General features: G+C 43.1%; 1 protein-coding gene across 7 annotated transcripts in view; it reads right to left on the bottom strand.

The window, feature by feature from the left end:
* Nucleotides 1–253: 253 nt before the first annotated feature.
* Nucleotides 254–21,198, bottom strand: part of MTM1 (myotubularin 1) — a 127,895-nt gene continuing 106,950 nt past the window's right edge. For 5 of the 7 annotated variants that reach the window (XM_002721329.6, XM_070067219.2, XM_089323700.1 and 2 more), the window contains 5 exons: nucleotides 15,267–15,473; nucleotides 14,017–14,109; nucleotides 13,264–13,377; nucleotides 10,017–10,193; nucleotides 254–1,948 (listed from right to left, as the gene is read on the bottom strand). In XM_002721329.6, coding sequence (XP_002721375.5) covers nucleotides 1,781–1,948; nucleotides 10,017–10,193; nucleotides 13,264–13,377; nucleotides 14,017–14,109; nucleotides 15,267–15,473 — 759 coding nt within the window. In that variant the 3' untranslated portion in view covers nucleotides 254–1,780. The remainder of the gene's footprint in view (nucleotides 1,949–10,016; nucleotides 10,194–13,263; nucleotides 13,378–14,016; nucleotides 14,110–15,266; nucleotides 15,474–21,198) is intronic. The other 2 variants (XM_008275032.5, XM_089323703.1) reach the window with 1 other exon arrangement.

Below are 21,198 nucleotides of genomic sequence, written 5' to 3'. Positions count from 1 at the left end.
TGGCAACATTTGAAAAAAATCTGAAACTCTTCCCTAATGAAACATCAAGTAGGGTTTACTTTAATATTTTACCTGCCCTTAAAACCCACCGTAGTAGCATGCACTCTGAGAAGTTTTGTGTCTGCTCACTGCAGTGAAAGCTATTCTTGTGGATAGCTGTGACTACTAGTTGTGAAGTGGATCCAGGGAAAGAACACAAGATGATACAGCACACATTCCAAACACACACACAGTTAGAGTCCTGAAAATAATGTTAGGTTTTAGTTAATATATTTATTACAGCAGGTCTTTAGGCATTTTTGTCATGAAAAAGTTTTCATGAAATTTCACAAAATCCTTTAAGCTATTAGTATTATCTTTTTCTCTTTTTATGGAGTGACACTTTGTTAATTTATGAAATATTTACAGCGTTTACAAAAATCAAGAGAATGTCTAATAAAATTTTATACTTACAAAATTCATACATTATACTATTATATTTGAGATGTCTTGTTTGGTAGACCAATTAAGCTATGAAATAAAATAATTTACAAAGATATATTTAATCTCTCTTAATTCATTGACATCAAAACCATATTAGCTATAAATAGTCCTTTACAAATCATTGTAAAACACATTAATTGTTTTAACTCTAGCCTTAGCTTTTACAAATATATTTACTAAAAGGAATTAGTTCCAATATCAAATAGAACTGTGCATTTAAAATTTCCCTTAATACTACAAAACAAAACAAACCTGAAAAAAGCAAACTGCCCAGTACTTCAAGTAAAGATTTGTAGAACCAGTTTTTCTGCACACTTGGGAGGAAGGGGGGAACCCAACACCACTTAAACTGGAATTCATCAACACTGCTTTCGAGAATACGCTCAACAAATATATATCTGGGGCATTTATTTCAAAGAATGACACTCCAGCAGTAGCTCATGGATCCAAGACGGTAGCCCTTGGGAGAGCGGCTGCACTGCCCAGAGCAGCACTGCTGGAGACGCCCGCTGCACGGCCACACGGACCTGACATCCTTTAGCAGTCCCACACACGGGCTCTGCCGCAACCAGAAGATGATTCCAAATTTTAGGCAAGCTCGTGAAAGAATTTAGAGAAACAGAACTGGCAAAATTAAAAGACAAAATCAAACCGCATTTAACTGGGTCTCATCCAGTTTCTAATATAAAAATAGGCTTCTCTTGAAAATTACGGGAAAAGATTTATACCCCCAAATTTCAAAGTAATCAACAACTGATCTACATGGCTATTTCTCTGTAAGTCACCACTTCTGATGGTAGAATACTTGGCAATTATTTAAACATCTCACTTTTGGATAATGCTGAGGAGGCTGGGCTCAATTTGGTTTTGGCAGTAATCGCATCCCTCACACTTGCATTGGGTTGCAGATCATCTAAAGCAACTATTGTAAGTGGCCTGAGGAAAACTCCTTTCACAAATAGATTTTCCCCCTTTAATTTAAAATAACGGTGTTGCAATGAAGCCCACAAAATACATATTGCACACACAGTATTTCCATAGAAGTCAGCTGAATTTAAATTTTATCTTTTGAAAACTGTCAGGATTTTCTACAAGCTCATCTTGGCTCCTTTCTTCTGATTGCTGTGTGGACACTGTGGTTTTCTTGTAATATGTATTCTAGAAGGCACATGTTCAGGAGTTTAAGATTATGTTAGTTCAAGTTCTACACAGAGGCAAATATTTTAATCTACTTTGTACAGATGCCCAAATTCAAAGTCCTTTATTGAGGGCTGCAACGCAGCACAAGGGTTCTCTGTCAGAAGTGAGTCTGCACATGAGGCATCATTTGGGAAGGGCTGGAAGGTGAGGTGGAGGCACTGGAAACCTTTGAAGAGTTGGCGAGTTGCAATTCCTCGAGCCGCTTGATGTAGTCATCGCGCAAGGCCAGGAGCTCCATGTAACGCTGCTCCACTGCATTGGGCTGCTGGAGAGAATCAGATAGGAGTCACACTTTAGGCAGCCCACAGCCCTAGGAACTCACCTTTTTGCACATCTGCTCTGGCCCCTGCTTGCTGAGTGAGCTGTTTCATTAAGGTTTCACATATAGACGCACTTTTCTGAAATCCTGCACCACTGATTTGTACCAAAAAGTACCCCAAGTACTAAAACACCCAGCTATTTGCCACCGGGAAACAAAGCATGTGCACATTTCTTAATACGTGCATCGCTGAGATTTAAGAAATAATTTTGATTCCTTTATTTGAAAGGGGATACTGATCTCCTAGCTGCTGGTTCACCCCCGAATGCCTGCAATAGCTGGGCGGGGCTCATCCCTCCCAGAATGCCCACGTTTGACTCGTGTCTCCACTCCAAATTCAAGCTTCCTCATCACGAGCATCCAGGGAGGCAGCAGGGCTGGCTCAAGTGGTCGGGACCCTGCTCCCCGGGTGGGAGACCTGGAATGAGCTTCTGGCTGCCAGCTCTGACAAGTTCAATGAGTGTTTAAAAGTGTGTGCACTTTAATATAATCACACCCAGGTCAAGATAGACAAGAGAACAGCCACCTGAAAGTTGATGCTTTGAAGTAAGCAGGGACAGGCTTTCGGGAAAGCTTGAGCAATATGTAACAACCGCAGGAAAAAGGCCAAAAGTCTACAGAAGGCCCTTCCTGTTGCACAGGTGGTGGCTTCCAGGCCCATCCCCCTTCCAGTGCATCAAGCTATCTGTAAGGCTGCAAGCACCAGTAAGGGAGCTGTGAAGGACACGCATCGGTCAAGAGACAAGATCCAGACTGCAATGCTGAGCGTGGTCTCTACGAGAAGCAGCTACCTCCAGGACCGGCATCCCAAAGGAGGGCACCGCTCCCTGGGATCTAACAAAGTAACACAAACGCAGATGGCTTAAAAACAACAAAAATTTACTTAACAACAACAACAACAACAACAAATTCACAGTTCTGTGCAGAAGCCCCGTATTGTGGTATCAGCAGGGCCATGGACCCTCTGGAAGGTTCTTCCAGCTTCTAGAGACCCCGGCCATTCCTTGGCTTGTGGTTGCATCACTCCAGTCTCCTGCCTTCACATGGCCTCCTCCCCACCATGTGCCTTTGTCTCAATCTCCCCTTCCTTTCCATGGAGACTCCTGTACAGGATTTAGAGCCCACACTAAATTGAGAATGATCTCATCTTGAGATCCCCAACTTAATTGCAACTGCAAAGACTCTGTTTTCCAAATAAGGTCAAATTCACAGGTTCTGAGTGAGTATGTCCTTTGCAGAGCCGATAGCACCATTCGATCCACTCAGGTTTCCCAAAGGTGAATCCGCTGAGGCCAGGCACAAATGCAGCAGAGATTAAATGGGATCCTGTTTCTGCTGGGATTGTTGACTTCGTTATTACTCTGGTTACACAAAGATTTCCTAATCCTATTCTTCCCCATATCACCGCTGTTTTAAACATATGAGGACTACAAAGATATATACATGGTGCGCGAGCAGGAATGCTTGCCAGAGTGCCTCACGCCCAGTAAGCTGCTGCTCACTAACACCCTTTGCCCCATTATCTTCAGTATGTAGCCAACTCAGGGCCAGACGCTGTCCTAGGAGCTCCGTGAACAAGAAAGTCCAGCTAACTCCTGTTCATGGCATTTATGTTGCAGTAGGGGGAGACAGACAAACAACATAAGCCCGTCAGTTGGAATGCTGGCGGGTGATGGACACTGCAGGGTAGAGAGCAGGGCAGGGGTGGGAGCAGGCTGCACTAAACAGGTGACTTTTAGGGAAAGGCTTAGGGGAGATAAAGGAGGGAGCCAAGTGGATATTTGAGTGTCTGAGGAAGCGCCGAGGATGCCGGCGCTGTGGCTGAAGCAGAGTACGTGAGAAGTTGTTGTTGATGGGGAGGTAAGCGTGGGGTCACATAAGCCTCAGAAGCCATTGTGAGGACTTGGGCCTTGTCTTTGGGTGGCGTGAACAGCTACTTGGGGATTTTTTTAAAGACTTATTTTATTGGGGCCGGCACAGTGGGTTAAAGCCCTGGCCTGCAGTGCCGGCATCCAGATGGGCACTTGTTCTAGTTCCGGTGGCCTCTCTTCAATTTCAGCTCTCTGCTGTGGCCTGGGGAAGCAGTAGAACACGGCCCAAGTCCTTGGAACCCTGCACCCGTGTGGGAGACCCGGAAGAAGCTCCTGGCTCTGGCTGTTGCGGCCAGCTGGGGAGTGAACCAGTGGATAGAAGCCCTCTCTCTCTCTCTCTGCTTCTCCTTCTCTCTCTGTGTAACTCTGCCTTTCAAATAAGTAAACAAATCTTTTATTTATTTTATTTTTTATTTATTTGAAAGGCAGAGTTGCAGAGAAAAAGTGAGGAAGGAAAGGGGGGAGAGGGAGAGGGGAGGGGGAGAGAGAGGGAGAGGGAGAGAGAGAGAGATCTTCCATCCACTGATTCACTCCCCAAATGGCTGCAATCCTGGGGCTGGGGCTGGGCCAGGACAAGGCCAGGAGCCTAGAACTCCAGCTGGGTCTCCCACAGAGGTGGTAAGAGCCCCAAGCACCTGCGTCATCTTCTGCTGCTTTTCCAGGTGCGTTAGCAAGGAGTGGGGTGGGAAGTGAAGTAGCCGGGACTTAAACCAGTGCTGCTATGGGATGCTGGTGTCACGGTAACCTAAGTCTCCACACAACAACACTGGCATCTACCTGGGCAGTTCCGAGTAGGGGAATGGTGTGACTTTTTGTCTTTTTTACAAGGACCACTTTGAATGCCATTTTAAGGACTCCAAAGAAGCAAGCAAAGTATCAGAGGGCTTAGCTAGCAGGCTATTGTCATCCATGGGACAGGGTGAGGGACTTGCTGAGAAGTGTCAGACTGTGTATGTTTGTGCAGGCAGAAACCAACATTCTCACCTGCCAGAATGGCTATGGGGTGTGAGAGAGAAAGGAGTCCAGGAGGATGTTAATGTTTCCGGCTAGAGGGATTGTGACAGAGTCACTGTGAACTATGGCAGAATAAGCTTTTGGGGGTTATGTTAGGCGATCTGATTGGACATGTGGGCCCATCAACATTTACTGACCAGTTCCTTCTTTTCGTTATGCCTCACGGTGCTGCCTTCTCACCCTCTTAAGTCTCCACATCTATGTGGCTCTGTTTCTGAGCTCTACTCTCTTTTTTAAGATTTATTTATTAAGTTGAAAGGCAGAGTTACAGAGAGGCAAAGGCAGAGGGGGGTGGTGGGGAAGAGTTTTCCATCTGGTGGTTCATTCCTCAGATGGCTGCAAAGGCCAGAGCTGTGCTGATCTGAAGCCAGGAGCCAGGAACTTCTTCCAGGTCTCCCACACAGGTACAGCGGCCCAAAGACTTGGGCCATCTTCTACTGCTTTCTCAGGCCATAGCAGAGAGCTGGATCAGATGTGGAGCAGCCAGGACTTGAACCGGCGCCCATATGGGATGCTGGCACTACAGGCGGTGGCTTTACCTGCTACATGACTGCGCCAGCCCCTCTATTCTGTTTTGAGGAAGTCTTCATCTACAGTGGTGCAAGCTGTTCCTCAACATTCTCCTCCAAACTTGCCTTGGATATTTTTAAAAAAACTTTTTCATATGAATAGTCAAATTTGTAATGAGAATTTAGCATCAGTTTGAAATCAGAATCAGCATGTAAAATTAAAGAAGGAAAATAAATCAGAGATGACACAATCATTTTCACAGAGGGCATAATTGTAGATAGAAAACAAGGGGGGCATTTAATATAGCAGTTAAGGTACTACTTGGGGTGTCTTCTGCATCCCATATTGGCATGTTTGGTTTGAGTCCTGCCTACTTTGCTTCGAATCCAGCTTTCTGTTAATTCATACTCTGGGGGGCGCAGGTGATGGCTCAACTGCTTGGGCCCCTACCTCTCATGTGGGAGGCTCAAATTGAGTTCCTAGTTCCTGGATTCAGCTTGGCTCAGCCCCGGCTCTTGTGAGCACTTGGGGAGTGAATCAGTGGCTAGAACAGGTCTGTTTCTCAAATATAATGACAATAAATTAAAATTTATAAAAAAGAAAACTCAAGAGAGTAAACAGAAAACTATTAGAAATAAGAAGCTAATTCAGCAAAGTAATAGGTACAAAATACATAGAAGTCATTAGCTTACAGTCTGACATAAACCACAAGCAGTATATTCTAGAAGAGTCCACGTGTGATAAAATGCAAAGATGAAATAACAAGAAACAAAATTTAAAGTCAATGATTTTAAATATTATACCTTGACTTCTCACTGGGGAAATGAATTCAGAAGTAAAGTGTGTGTCAACTCAGCACAGAACAGAAGGCAGGCAATCAGCTAGCTATAAAAGTTCTTTAGCTGTCAAATGATGTTCATATTTATATGCCATTTAAGTTTTCTACTAGAAATGACTTAAATAGCACACAAGTCAGTCTGCTAATATTTGACTGTCCTCACTCTCATCCTTTCGTCACTGCTGTACAAAATCTGAATATGTTCAATGTAACCCTAATTACCAGCTTCAAAGAAAGTGGTTTCCAGAGTATAGGATGGGGCTCACTGGCAGCTGAGGTTCCTCCTCAGGTTTATCAGGGGTCTAATTTATACTTTTGCTTTTGGCAGAATAATTTCCTTATACTAAGTAAAAACACCAAATGTGCTTAATAATAGATTGTCAAATGTCAGTACTGGTCCTTCCACAAACTGCTGAGTGTTTATGTCATAGCAATGGTTGGTGACTTTTGCATTTAAATGCACATCAGCCCTGCCTTCTGCAAGGTTAACAGCTTACTGCAGTCGGGGCTGCCTATTCTTTGGCATATTTCAACACTGAGAGTATACCACAGGGTTGAGAATACTGTAGGTGCCCAGTAATTGTATACCTTCTGAGCCACACTACAGAGTAATAATTTAACTTGTAAGTACTTAAATGCATTCTTTTAGGTGTATCTTACATAATTTTAGAAGTCCTACATGATTTGATTTAATTCGCACTTCTATTATCACATTTACCCTTGTGTATTATAATTACTATGTTTCTGGTCACCCCTGCCACCCTGGGGGTTTCTTGTGGGCAAGAGATCACCCCTTCCTAATATGTGTCCTGCCAGTGCCTGAGGCATGGGCACATTCAACAGTTTGCAGATGAAAATATAAAGTCTCCCAGGGTACCAAGATGTGTGCAGACGGTTGGGCACCTAGCCTAGCTGTTAAGAAAACTGCAGCCCGTATCAGAGCACCTGGGTTTGACACCCACCTCCAGCTTTCTCCCATTGTGGGCTCTGGGGGCAGTGGTGATGGCTCAAGTATTTGGGTCCCTGCCACCCATGTGGGAGACCTGGACTGAGCTCTGGGCTCCTGGCTTTGGCCAGGCCAGCCCTGGCTATTGTGGGCATTTGTGGAGTGGATCAGCAGATGGGATTTTTTTTCTCTCAAGTAAAAATCAGAAAAATCTATATAGAGAAGAAAAACTCTTTTCTTGAGTAAATGCCAATGGGTCATAATATAGACCAATTACTTTGTCAAAAAATTAACCTCTACCAGAGAATGAACATTCCTATTTGGCCCAGGTCTACTTTCCTAAGCTCTATATGAGAGTAATGAGAATAAATATATAAAATTCTTCGAACGATGTTCTTTGTGACATAATTATCACTATTACCTTTATATATTCAGCAATGAATTGCTCTAAATTTCTTGAATTTTAAGAATTTCTTTTTTTTTTTTTTTTGACAGGCAGAGTGGACAGTGAGAGAAAGAGACAGAGAGAAAGGTCTTCCTTTGCTATTGGTTCACCCTCCAATGGCTGCCATGCTGTGGCCGGTGCACCGCGCTGATCCGAAGGCAGGAGCCAGGCGCTTCTCCTGGTCTCCCATGGGGTGCAGGGCCCAAGCACCTGGGCCATCCTCCACTGCACTCCCTGGCCACAGCAGAGAGCTGGCCTGGAAGAAGGGCAACAGGGACAGAATCCGGCGCCCAGACCGGGACTAGAACCTGGTGTGCTGGCACCTCAAGGTGGAGGATTAGCCTAGTGAGCCGCGACGCCGGCCAGAATTTTAAGAATTTCTTTTCTTTTTTTTTTTTGGACAGGCAGAGTGGACAGTGAGAGAGAGAGACAGAGAGAAAGGTCTTCCTTTGCCGTTGGTTCACCCTCCAATGGCCGCCGCGGCCGGCACGCTGCGGCCGGCACACCGCGCTGATCTGATGGCAGGAGCCAGGAGCCAGGAGCCAGGTGCTTTTCCTGGTCTCCCATGGGGTGCAGGGCTCAAGCACCTGGGCCATCCTCCACTGCACTCCCGGGCCACAGCAGAGGGCTGGCCTGGAAGAGGGGCAACCGGGACAGAATCCGGCGCCCCGACCGGGACTAGAACCTGGTGTGCCGGCGCCGTAAGGTGGAGGATTAGCCTAGTGAGCCGCGACGCCGGCCAGAATTTTAAGAATTTCTTAAAGTGCAAATTAGTGAGCCACTATAGAATCAGTATATAAGCTGCTAACATTTTCTAATTGCTAATGTTTTTTTAAAAGCCAAGGCAAATATATAAAAGGCTTATTTTACAGAATACGGTGTTCATCTATAAAATACTTTTTAATTATAAAAGGAACAGATTTCCTATAGCAGTGGTTAAAAACCTGGAAAAACTCTCATTTTCTCTTGACTTGATATTCTAAATGCTTGAACTACTGCTAAGTAAATTCTCAGAATTTACTTTCAGAAGAAACTCCAAACTAAACAAGTATTCTCTCAAGCCCTGGAATCTGTCACTTGCCAAAAGCATACAGTTTAGCCACTACCAAATTGCAAAAGCCTTTCATGCAAACAGCAGAGGCCTTGAAATGAGGGTGTCAGCTTGAGACAGGCATTTTCCCAGTGAGAAGAGAGCGTTATAGCTGGCAAGCAGCCAGCTGCCGGAGAGGAACAGGCATCTGAGAGACAGGCCACAGTGACAGGACTCTGCTGTCACTGGCCCATTGCTAGTGAGATGAAAGCTGGTGCTCACACAGGGCTGCACTGTGAAAACAGGTAGGAGACCTTTCAAATTGCAGGAAAATGTGGAAACGTTGACAAAGAGCCATCCATAGGGGGCAGGTGTGTGGCTTACCAGTTAAGATGTCCACATCTCACACTGGAGTACCTACATTCAATATGTGGCTCCGGCTTCTGATTCCAGCTTCCTGCTAATGCAGGTCCTGGGAGGCAGCGACTGATGGCTCAAGTAATGAGGTTCCTAAGACCTACACGAGAGGCTTGGATTGTGATCCTGGCTCCTAGCTTTGGCCTTGGCTCAGCTGTTGTGGCCTTGTGGAGAGTGAACCAGCATATGGAAGCATTGCCTATCTGTGTATATCTTTGCCTCTTGAATAAATATTTTAAAAAGAGCCTTTACACATCCTGAATGCTTCTAATGTTTAGAACAAATTAATAAATGGAGACATTTCTGAGCCTTTACCAACAGGCTGTTTTTCCTTCTGATTTTGGATGCAGCGGGGATGAGAGAACAGAAAGCCTAAATGTGTCTTTAATAAAATGTGGAGTCTTTCACTTCAAAATCATTGTTTCCATTTTTGGCTGAGAAATTGCCAACTCAATTTGCTATCTATTGATGGATCAATTATCTTTTAGAAGCAAAGATCGTCAGTACAAAGCACTCTAATCTTAGCAGAGTAAGCACATACACACCTGAATCAGAGTAGAAGATGTTTCCTTTCCATGACAGAATTAGCTGAGTCTAATCACTGTAAAGAACTTTCTAATGATTTAGATATGGTGTACAACCACTCCAAGTGATTAAAGGAAATTCTTGACTTTGGTAACTCAGAAATTTTTTAAAGCTTTAAATCAACTTCCATTATAGTAAAAACTTTGTAAGTTTCACATTTGCAGAGACATTTAACATCAAAATACATGGTTTAGCAATTAAATTACTCCTTTAAAGTTGTGCGGTTTTCAAAAAAAACAAGTGGTTTTTAGTACGACATTCTCACCCACAGTCTAAAAAAAGGACTAAACAACATAGTCGAAGCCCAGAAGGCAATGCTCAGCTGGCACTGCTCTTTTACTAGTGCTACTTCACTTACTTGTTGCTTGATTCTGGGATTCCATCTAATGTAGTAATTCACCCAGAGTTCCAAGTGACGCATACTGGCAACTGGATATAGAACTCGATTGATTTCTTTAGTATAGAACGGGTTTTTGAACTTTTCTTTATTACTGTTTATCAGCGACCACAAAGAAACAGTTCTTTCTGTAACTTTCTAGAGACAGAGAGAGAGACAGGAAAGCCTTTAGTAAAAGGACACACAAACCATTTTGCAGCTTGTGGCAATTCAGTTCAGTAGCAACTTGAATCACACATTTACATTATCCCCAAAATAGGTCAAAAAGCTTCATGGGCTAGTGAGTGGTTGTAGCCACTTAGTGATATTTAAATAAATAACAGTCTAGCTTGAAAACCACTATTTCTTCCAGTAGATAGAGTGCAGGATGCTGTACCATTAAATGCAATTCACTGACCTAAGATGATTATTCCTGGCTAAGCAAAACATTTAGGAATAGATGGGCAGTATACTATTTCCATGACAATAAAAGTTATCTTAAGATCCCAGTGACTTTAAACATTTTCGCATTTGTTAAAACTATCTTAACCTGTGTCTACTTGACTATAAGCATCTGGACATAAAGTTATTTTAAACAACCATCCAGATGTTTAAAGTTTTCATGTATTTGAAAACATCTGGATAACTGACTATACCTAATCCTTACTTTTCAGCCTGGCATGAAAATTCTTACTTTTTTATTGCTTTCTATTAGAGCTTTTTTTTTTTTAATCTAATTTTGACCATAAAGTAGCAACAAAATCAAAAGTAGGGAAATAAAAATATGATAATTAAAATGATCAAAGATGGAATTTGGAACTGTTTTTAGTAACAACTTCAATAAGAAAGAGCAATAAGCTAAAAGTGGAGGCCAACATGAACATCTGAAAATAAATGACTGAAGAAAGTCCTTCAGCGTCTGTATTTCACTAATGTGAATGATATTAATGACAGCACAGTTTTGCCTGCCTTTGAATCCATCTAAAACTGCATTTGTATGTTTCTGATGCCAAAATCTACATTATCTTCTGTTTATTTGCATGTTACTTTGTTTTCATTTGTATACATGCACATAGTTTTAAAAGCCAAATAGTTTCATAAGGTTTGTTACCCAAAAAAAGTAGGCTCTTGCCACTCTCCTCAGAAGCAACTGTGTGTTTTTCCCCTTGTTTTATTGAGGCACGACTGACAAAAGCTGTATACAGCCACAGTATACAACATGTTTTGATACAGGTACACATTGTGAAATAACCCACACAATAAAGCTAACTAATATGTCCATTACCACATATAGTAACCATTTTTTTTTTGAGTGTGTGGTAAGAACACTTGAGATCTATTCTCTTAACAAATTTCAAGTATACAAGCAGTATTATTAACTATCGTCACCATGCTGTACACAAGGCCTCCAGAGCCTTTGACTACTACCTCCCATCCCCTGCCCCCAGCCTCTGGGAGCTACCCCTCTACACTCTGCTACTGCGGGTTCAACTTTTTAGATTCCATACATAAGTGAGATTGTATAGTACACGTCTTTCCGTGCCTGGGTTATTTCATCTAGCATAATGTCCTCTAGGTTATTCATGTTGCTGCAGCTGGCAGGATTTCTATCTTTTCTTAAAGGCCAAATAGTATTCCACTGTGTACATATACCACATTTTCCTTACCCATGTTATGTATCCACTTAACAGTGGACAGTTAGGTTGGTTAAATGTCTTGACTACTGTGAATAGTAATACAACAAACATGGGCTCATATATGTCACCTGGACATCTATCCAGAAGTAGGACTGCTGGAAAATACGGTAGTTCTAGATTCACTTTTTGAGGAAACTCCAAATTATTTTCCATAATGGATGTAACAATTTATGTTTGACTTTTTTACTAATTCATTTGACACTTTCCTCTGTCCCCCTAAATAACACACATTTATTGCTACCTCTTTACCTATCCATCCAGTTGTTGGCAGTGTCTACCAGACTAGTATTTCTATCACCTCAAAAGCAAATCTCATCTCCATTAGACTGTCACTCTCCATTCTCCCTTGCCTCCATCCCCTGAACAACTAATCTTTCTGTCTCTCTGCATTTGCCTATTCTGGATATTTCATATGAATGGAATCATAACATGAGCCTTTTGTGTCTGGCTTGAAAGTTAAATTAGAATGATTTGAAGGTTCATCCACGTTGTAACATGTTATCAGTGCTTTGTTTCCTTTTGTGGCTAATATTCCACTGTATGGATAGACCACATTTTGTTTATTCTTCCATCTGCTGGTGGACATTTGGATTGTTTACATCTTTTACCTATAGTAACTAATGCTACTGTGAACATTCTTATACAAGTTTTTCTTTCAACTCCTATTTTCAGTTCTTTTGGAGATACATATAATATATACATATATATGTGTGTATCTCTCGCTCTGTGTGTGTGTGTGTGTATATATATATATATATATGTGAAATTTCTGGGTCATTCAATAATTCTGTATTCAGCTTTGTGAGGAACCACCAAACTGTGTTCCATATCATCTGTACCATTTTACATCCCCATTAACAAAGTGTGAGAGCTTTTTTATCTCCCAAGCCTCATCAACAGCTTGATCAAGAGCTTGTTCATGCTCTCCGCTGATGATAAGGTGCTGGTTCTAGAACACTAGGAGCTGGGGACATATCTCCAGAGAGGGATGCAAAGGATCTGGGTACCTAAACAAACCTGTCAGTTATCTTCCCGCTTTGTCCCACGTATCCACTTAGGAGAGCTCATCCCTGAGCCATCTGGGGTGCCCGCAATGCCAATGGGCTGGTTCTTGGCTTCCCCACTGCTGGTTTGAGATTCAATTTTCTTAAGCAAAGGTATCTTCTGCTTGTCCAGCTTTGAAATGTCGGTTGCTGTGTATTCTTCCTCATTCTTCCTGCTCTCACCCACTTATGCCCTTTAGAACAATCCCTACTGCTGGCTCTATTTTTTAAAAAATATATTTAAGGTATGCAAATTTCATGTATTTCATATATACAGATTTAGGAACATAGTGATACTTTCCACCCTATCCTCCCTTGCTGACTTTTTATGGACTTTGGGAGGACTTGGGTACCTTTAAAGTCATTCCTACTCCTTGAGGGCAAAGTCAGTAGCTTACAAACTATTGCATTCCTTTTAGACCAGATGTATTTTGGTGAACTTTTACAGGGTTGGGTGGGGGGAGAAACCAATGCTGCATTTTTACCCACCTGTTTTTCTCGAGCAGATTCACAGTTGAGTAAGAAAGTACCGAACCGGCAGCTATACAGATGATCCAAAATTGTAATCAAGAATCGTTCATTGAATTCAAAAGCTGTAGGGAACTAGACAAAAACAAACAGGCAAAGCGTGAAAAGTCAGGACTGAGCTTTCACAGAGCTCAAAAGATGCACTGCAGAAGTGAATAAATGCACCACACTGTAGGGCTCTAGGAAGGATAGCAGGGGTTGCAAACTGCACATGACCTGCAGCTCATTTCTGGATGTTTTACACAGGATGGAGAAGTTTAAATAACCCTTAAAGAAAAGAATAAAGAGAAAAAGGAGGTAGACAGGGCAATGTTCTGCGTTCTCCCAAAGTATACAGGGTATAGAGGGTAGTTCAATTACATAAGGCATTAGGAATTCACAGACTTCCTTACATACCAATGCGAGTGTAGAATGTATGTAAAAGACAAGGTGGTAATTGTGAATTCCATTGATCTTCCATTAGTAGAGACAATATAGTTACACATTTACTTTTGAAAACCTTATTTATGGAAAATTCTAGACATATAAATCATAGGGAGGCATGAACACAGTAAATCCCCATGTTAACCATCACTAGGTTTCAACAATTATTCATGGCTATCCTGGTTTCATCTGTTATCTCTGCCCCGTACAATTTTAGAAGCAAATCCCAGATAATATAGCAAAATATTTGAACACTAAGACAAGTGGCTATTCATTCCACATATTCCTTACCTGTTTTGACATCTGCCACACACAATCAACAAACTGCAGAAATATTGGAGATCGGTCAGCATCAGCGTGGTTTTTGTCACCATGACCTATTCTCTGAAATGGATTGAAGAGCATAATTCATAAGTACAAAATTCAAAAAGCATATAACCCACAAAACATGATACAATAACTCAGCTATGTGTCTTTTTTTTTTTTTAACAGGCAGAGTGGACAGTGAGAGAGAGAGAGAGAGAGAGAAAGGTCTTCCTTTGCCGTTGGTTCACCCTCCAATGGCTGCTGCGGCCGGCGTGCTGTGGCCGGCGCACCGCGCTGATCCGAAGGCAGGAGCCAGGTGCTTATCCTGGTCTCCCATGGGGTGCAGGGCCCAAACACTTGGGCCATCCTCCACTGCACTCCCGGGCCATAGCAGAGAGCTGGCCTGCAAGAGGGGCAACCAGGACAGAATCCGGCGCCCCAACCGGGACTAGAACCCGGTGTGCCAGAGCCACTAGGTGGAGGATTAGCCTAGTGAGCCGTGGCGCTGGCCTCAGCTATGTGCCTTCTAAATGACAAGTTCCCTAGAGTAAATTGTTCAAAATTTCTTGGAAAATATGTATTGTGAAAAAACTATGCATAGATTTCAAAAAAATTTGCACAGAAATAAACAATCTTTTAATTTCATTTTCTCATGGACTTTACAAAAATTATTCGAGATGCAGTGACAGATATAGAGCCATACAGATACAGACAGATCACTCCCATCTACTCCTTAAGTGCCTGTAAAGTCTGGGGTTGGGTTGAGTTGAAGCCAGGAGCTAGAAACTGAATCCAGGTTTCCCATGTGCATGGCAGGGACCCAATCACTTCAGCCAGCATTGCTGCCTATCATAGTCTGCACTTGCAGGAAGCTGGAGTTAGGAGCTGGAGGTGGGTATTAAATCCAGGCACTCCATCCTAGCCAGCAGCTTAACTACTAGGCCAAATGCAGGCCCACTACCTCCCTTCTTTTGAGAAATTTCAATTTAAGCATTTACATGCAAGCTGTTTGTATTACTTCCTAGTGAAATTGTAAAATAGTGCAGATGGATAAACATGTATTCTACAAAGACTTGACTAACCCAAGGTATCACACATTTTTAAATATGTAAAGTGTTTTATTATGTCTCACCAATTGTCATTTTAATAATGAGTACATAATTTAACAACTGATTTTTCAATGTCAAATGTCAGTAATCTGATTTTTAAAAAAATTAGCTTTACTGTTTACTTACAGATGCAAATTTATGGCCAAAACTTATCCATTCTTTTTGTACCAGTATTTCAAAGCCTTCGATGCTCCTATAGAAGCTGTCCAGCATCAGCATAGCCAAAGATGTCAGTTGAGCAGTCCTGTCCCATCCGTCACTGCAGTGCACAAGTACTGAGCTCTTCCCTGAAGAAACTTTGTCTGCGACTTGAATGGCTCCTGTTAAAACAAGCTGGCCAAGAAAAATAGGCGGGTTAGTACGGACCCTAAGATACTATGGAAATTTGAAGATAACCCTGGGGAAGCCCTGCTTTGAAATATGAATATCTAGAACAGAAAGTATGAAGAAAACACAACACTCGGAGCTACAAGATCTGTTGCGCGTCCCTCAGATGGATGGCATTCCAAAGTGCCTGGGTAGTTAAAAACCAGACATACCAAGAACAGAACCACATTGCCAATGTATTTTCATGGATCTGGTTACAATGGTATGCTAGGGATGCCCTAACTGTACCACAGGTGCAGTGGCTTAAACCATTGACATTTATTGTCTCACAATTCTGGGAAGCTTGAAATATGAGATCAAGGTGTTGGCAGGACCACACCCCTTGTAAAGGTATGAGAGATAGGTTCCAGAGTTGTCTCTTAGCCACTGGTCACACCTTGGCTGTGGCAGCATCCCACCAATCCTCACATGGTGTTTTCCCTATATGCACATGGCTCTGTGCTTCAATTTTTCATTTTTATAATGCCCATTCTACTCCAGCACAGCCTCATCTCAACTAATAAAGTATGCAAAGATTCTGTCTCTAAATAAGGTCACATTCTGAAGTACTGGATGCCAGGACTTCAATATATGAATTTTGGGGAGAACATAATTCAACCTGGAAGAGTCATCGTATTAGAGAAATAACTGGCCCAACAGATCTACTCTTGAACTTTAAAGGCCTGACATGATGCAAATCACCTTTAAAATGACAAAATACGAGAGTTCTTCAAAACGCTGGTGGAGGGGCTGGTGTTGTGGCCTAGTGGGTTAAGCAGCCACCTACAACACCAGCACTCCATATGGGCACAAGTTTGTGCCCCAGTTGCTCCACTTCTGATCCAGCTCCTTGTTAATGTGCCTGGGAAAGCAATGGAGGATGGCTAAAGTGCTTGGGTGCCTGCACCCATGTGGGAGATCTGGAAGAAGCTCTCGGCTCCTGGCTTTGGCCTGGCACAGCCCCGGCCATTGTGGCCATTTGGAGAGTGTACCAGTGGATGGAAGATCTACCTAGCACTGTCTCTCCCGCTAACTCTGCCTTTCAAATAAATTAGAACAAATCTAAAAAAGAAGTTGAGAGAATGACAAAATTAAAAGATAAGGTTATTTTGATGTAAAAATTTTTGAAATCCATGCATACAAGAGGTCTTCAAATTGTTCATGGAAAATGCATACTATAAAAAACTATGCATCGATTTCAAATTTTTTGTACCAAAATAAAACTACCTTTTCATCTTATTTTTTCCTTGAACTCTTTGAAGCATTCTTGTACGAACTCTGATTTGGCTTGTAAATCAGAGAATACTTATCCTAAAGATAAAGTCACAGCCTTCTAGTAAAAATTTTAGACTTAAAAGTACGACTAAATTTATGGATGCCATAAATTATTATTCTGATGTAATTTTTAGATGATTCAGGTATTTAAAGAGGTACTTAACAAACCACAGAATCTACCCATAAGTGTTCAGTTCAATAAGACTTAGTAAATTTGAAAAACAATTATTTATTTTCATTTCATCTGAGAAGTGAGGTAGGAGGAGGGAGAGAGGGTGAGAAGAGAGAAGAGTGAGCCTGAGACATATCTTCAATCTGCTCATTCACTTCCCAAAATGCTCACTATAGTCAGGGCTAGGGCCAGGCTGAAGCTATGAACACAAAATTCTATCCAGGTCTCCCACATGGGCGGCAGGAACACAGCTCTATAGAACCATCATGTGCTGCCTCCCAAGGTGTGCAAGTGTGGGGGTCTGGACTTAAATGGGCATTCTGATATGGGATGCACATGTCCAAAGTGGCACAGTCTTAACCACTGTGCCAAATGTCCACCCTAGACATAATAAATTTATACAGCTGTGCAATCATCAAAATCCAGTTGCAGAATGCTTTTATCACCTAAAAAGCTTCGTTGTGCCTTCTGTCAGTTCGCAATCCCACCCTCAGCCACAGGCAACTAGTGATTTTTTTTTGCTGTTTTTCTAGTTTTGCCTTTCATAAAAACTTTATATAAATGGAATCATACAATGGGTTTTTTTCCTTTGGTCTGGCTTCTTTCACTTTTCAAGGTTCATCTGTAGCCAAAAATAGTCCATCATATGGACACACCACCTTATTTATCAATTCATGAGCCGATAGACATTTGGTTATTCTTAGCATTTTGTATAATGCTGCAGAAAACTTTTGCACATATATTTTTTCAAGGCACAAAAGCATTTTTCTCTCTTTTGGGTAAATATGTAAGAGTGAAATGGTTGGATCATATGGTAAATGTATGTCAATTTTTTAAAGAAACAGAGAAACTATCATCAAAAGTGCTTGTGCGGGCCAGTGCCACAGCTCACTAACCTAATCCTCCGCCTAGCGGCGCCGGCACACCGGGTTCTAGTCCCGGTCGGGGCGCCGGATTCTGTCCCGGTTGCCCCTCTTCCAGGCCAGCTCTCTGCTGTGGCCCGGGAGTACAGTGGAGGATGGCCCAGGTGCTTGGGCCCTGCACCCCATGGGAGACCAGGAGAAGTACCTGGCTCCTGCCATCGGATCAGCGCGGTGCGCCGGCCACGGCGGCCATTGGAGGGTGAACCAACGGCAAAGGAAGAGCTTTTTCTCTGTCTCTCTCTCTCTCACTGTCCACTCTGCCTGTCAAAAAAAAAAAAAAAAAGTGCTTGTGCCATTTCACATTCCCATTAGTAGTGTGTGCAGGTTTCACCTTTTCACTTGCTAATCAGTCATTCACATGTATCAATGCCATTTTGGTTTGATTTTTCAAAGACTTATTCCATGGAGTTCCCAAAATTCTAATAATAATGCAACAGAGATTATGGGTGTTTTAACTATCTCAAGGAAATTAAAATATGCATTTATTTTAATCAATTTAATAAAAGTCTAAGGGAAAGATCTGATGTACAGAAAAATTTTAAAGAAAAATAACATTATTGTTTTTACATAAAGAGTAACTAAAGGGGCCGGCACTGTAGCACAGTAGGTTAACCCTCTGCCTGCAGTGCCGTATGGGTGCTAGTTCTTGTCCTGGCTGATCCTCTTCTCATCCAGCTCTCTGCTATGGCCTGGGAAAGCAGTGGAAGATGGCCCAAGTCCTTGGGCCCCTGCACCCACGTGGGAAACCCAGAAGAAGCTCCTGGCTTCTGGCTTCCAATCGGCACAGCTCCGGCCATTGTGGTCATTTGGGGAGTGAACCAACGGAAGGAAAACCTTTCTTTCTTTCTTTTTTTTTTTTGACAGGCAGAGTGCACAGTGAGAGAGAGAGAGAGAGAGAGAGAGAGAGAAAGGTCTTCCTTTGCCGTTGGTTCACCCTCCAATGGCCGCCGCGGCCAGTGCGCTGCGGCCGGCGCACCGCGCTGATCCGATGGCAGGAGCCAGGTACTTCTCCTGGTCTCCCATGGGGTGCAGGGCCCAAGCACCTGGGCCATCCTCCACTGTACTCCCGGGCCACAGCAGAGAGCTGGCCTGGAAGAGGGGCAACCGGGACAGAATCCGGCGCCCCGACCGGGACTAGAACCCGGTGTGCCGGCGCCGCTAGGCGGAGGATTAGCCTAGTGAGCCGCGGCGCCGGCCAGGAAAACCTTTCTTTCTGTCTCTCCCTCTCACTGTCTGTAACTCTACCTCTCAAGTAAAAAAATAAAATCTTTAAACCAAGAATAACTAAAGATAAGTGAGTGAAGAAGTGCTCAGAAGGAAAGCAGTATCAGGATCTGAGGACGACCGGCCATTAATCACTTGTACAAAACTCAGTGCTTCTAAAACACTAGCGCAGCTTATTTCATCAAGCACACGGTGTTCTCCTTGCAATCCTGTTTGTGATTTTAACTTGAGGCGCTTCTCAAGAAAGGGCTGCTGAGAAGCAATGCGATACTCAACCAACATAAGCCCAACCTGATGAAGCTGAGGCGCCACTGTAGCCTCCACAGGGCCACTCTCACCCCAGACACTCCCCTCACTTATGGTGGAAAAGGCACTGATTCTTGGTCAATTATTTTGTAAAACAAACAAACAACAGCAACAACAACAAAAAAAAGAAAAGAGATGTTTTCCAATTAAGAATTCTCACAATCACTTCTGCCAGGAAAAGCTATAATTACTTACTGGAACTAAACTGGATTTTCGAAAACACATCGCTGAAAACTCCTGAATAATCTGGGGTGGAGGAATAATCTGATAGACTTGTGACTGGTGAAAGGGAATGGCAGCCACCGAGCAGCACGCATGAACGTGGTTGAGAGTACTGCCCTATGGACAAAGGCCTAGGCTAAAAGGCCCACTCCATCACTTGCGACATTTCTCTTTCTGGGCAATCACACAACCATGGTTTCTCTTTCTAACATGAGGAGAATGGTAGCCCATACCAGCTTGTCTTGATCTAAAAGATACGCCCTGTAAAGCGCTAACAGCAACCATATGTGCAGTGAATGTTAGTGGCCAGAGAGTGGCATCCATGAAGCACAGACTGCTTTATCACTTGAGAGAGGAAGGACTGCAGAGGACAAAGGTGAAAGGCAAGCTACAGACATCACAGAGTGCTTCTTCCATCCTGCTGGGGCTCCGGCAGGGCACCGGAGGGAGGATCAAGGAGGCACATCAAGGCACGGTGGTCTTCCCACATCAAAAGGCTTGCTCTGGTTTTGCCTGGGAAGTGGTGGTCCCATTTCACTAGTGTGCAAGTAATGATGGTCATGCCACATCTCTACTGGTAGCCCTGGGGCTGTAAAACAGTGGGGGAGTCTGGACAGTGCTCACCTGGAACTGTGGCTACTACCATACAAGCTAACAGGGACTTTTCAGAAATGATCAAGTTAATGACTTTGAGAGAGGGATGTTATTCTGGATTATCCAGGTGGGCTGCAATTACATCACAAGAATTCTGATAAGAGGGAGGCAGAGATTTCACACAGACAGAAGATGAGAAGGCAATGTGACCACAGAGGTAGATGTTGGACTGAATGCCAGCAGCTGCAGGAAGCTAGAAGAGACAAGGAACACATCCAGCTTTTAAGAGGCAGTGGCCCAAATGTTCCATCCACTCTTCAAGATCTAGCACAAAGCTACACACACCTCTGCTCCAATGACTGAAGTGTGCCGATCTGACGGATTCTTAGAAGCCCTGAGGCAGCTATTACACGAGTCCATCTTGGCTCCCCGATCTCTTCAGAAAACAGTGGTTGCTGCTTTCATTTCTTTTGAAGCCTCCTTACTATGAATACAACTATAAAACCCCACATGGATCTTTTACAACACTGTCCACCTTCCTTAAATCTTCCAGCATTTGCAGATGCCCCTGCCTCCTGATTTCCTCAGACACCTGAGCCACCGAACGAGACCTACCTTTCCCGTCTCTCTTCTTTTATCTAGCTCACAGTAGGAGCTGATCTATCTTGCCAAGAACTCCTCGATCTGGGCTCTCTTTCAAAAACAAACAAAAATTCACTGCCTTTTGTTTACTAAAGTCATATATATGCTCACTGAAAAAACTGCAGAAAACAAAAGAACAAAGAACACACTAAAAATTACCATAGACCTCTCATTCAGAAATAATTGTTGGGGTAGGCATTTGGCACAGCAGTCAAGTTGCCAGGTGGGAAGTCTACTAGTTCTGGCTCTACCTTCGATTCCAGGTTCCTACTACTGTGTAACCTGGAAGGCAGAAGGTAACGGCTCATGGAGTCAGGTCCCTGGGAGACTCAGA

This window comes from Oryctolagus cuniculus, chromosome X (genome assembly GCF_051225735.1).
Source record: "Oryctolagus cuniculus isolate XC-2025 breed Fujian yellow rabbit chromosome X, ASM5122573v1, whole genome shotgun sequence".
Taxonomy (NCBI): domain Eukaryota; kingdom Metazoa; phylum Chordata; class Mammalia; order Lagomorpha; family Leporidae; genus Oryctolagus; species Oryctolagus cuniculus.
Note: the sequence above shows the minus strand (reverse complement) of the source record. Positions and strands in the feature narration are given on the sequence as shown.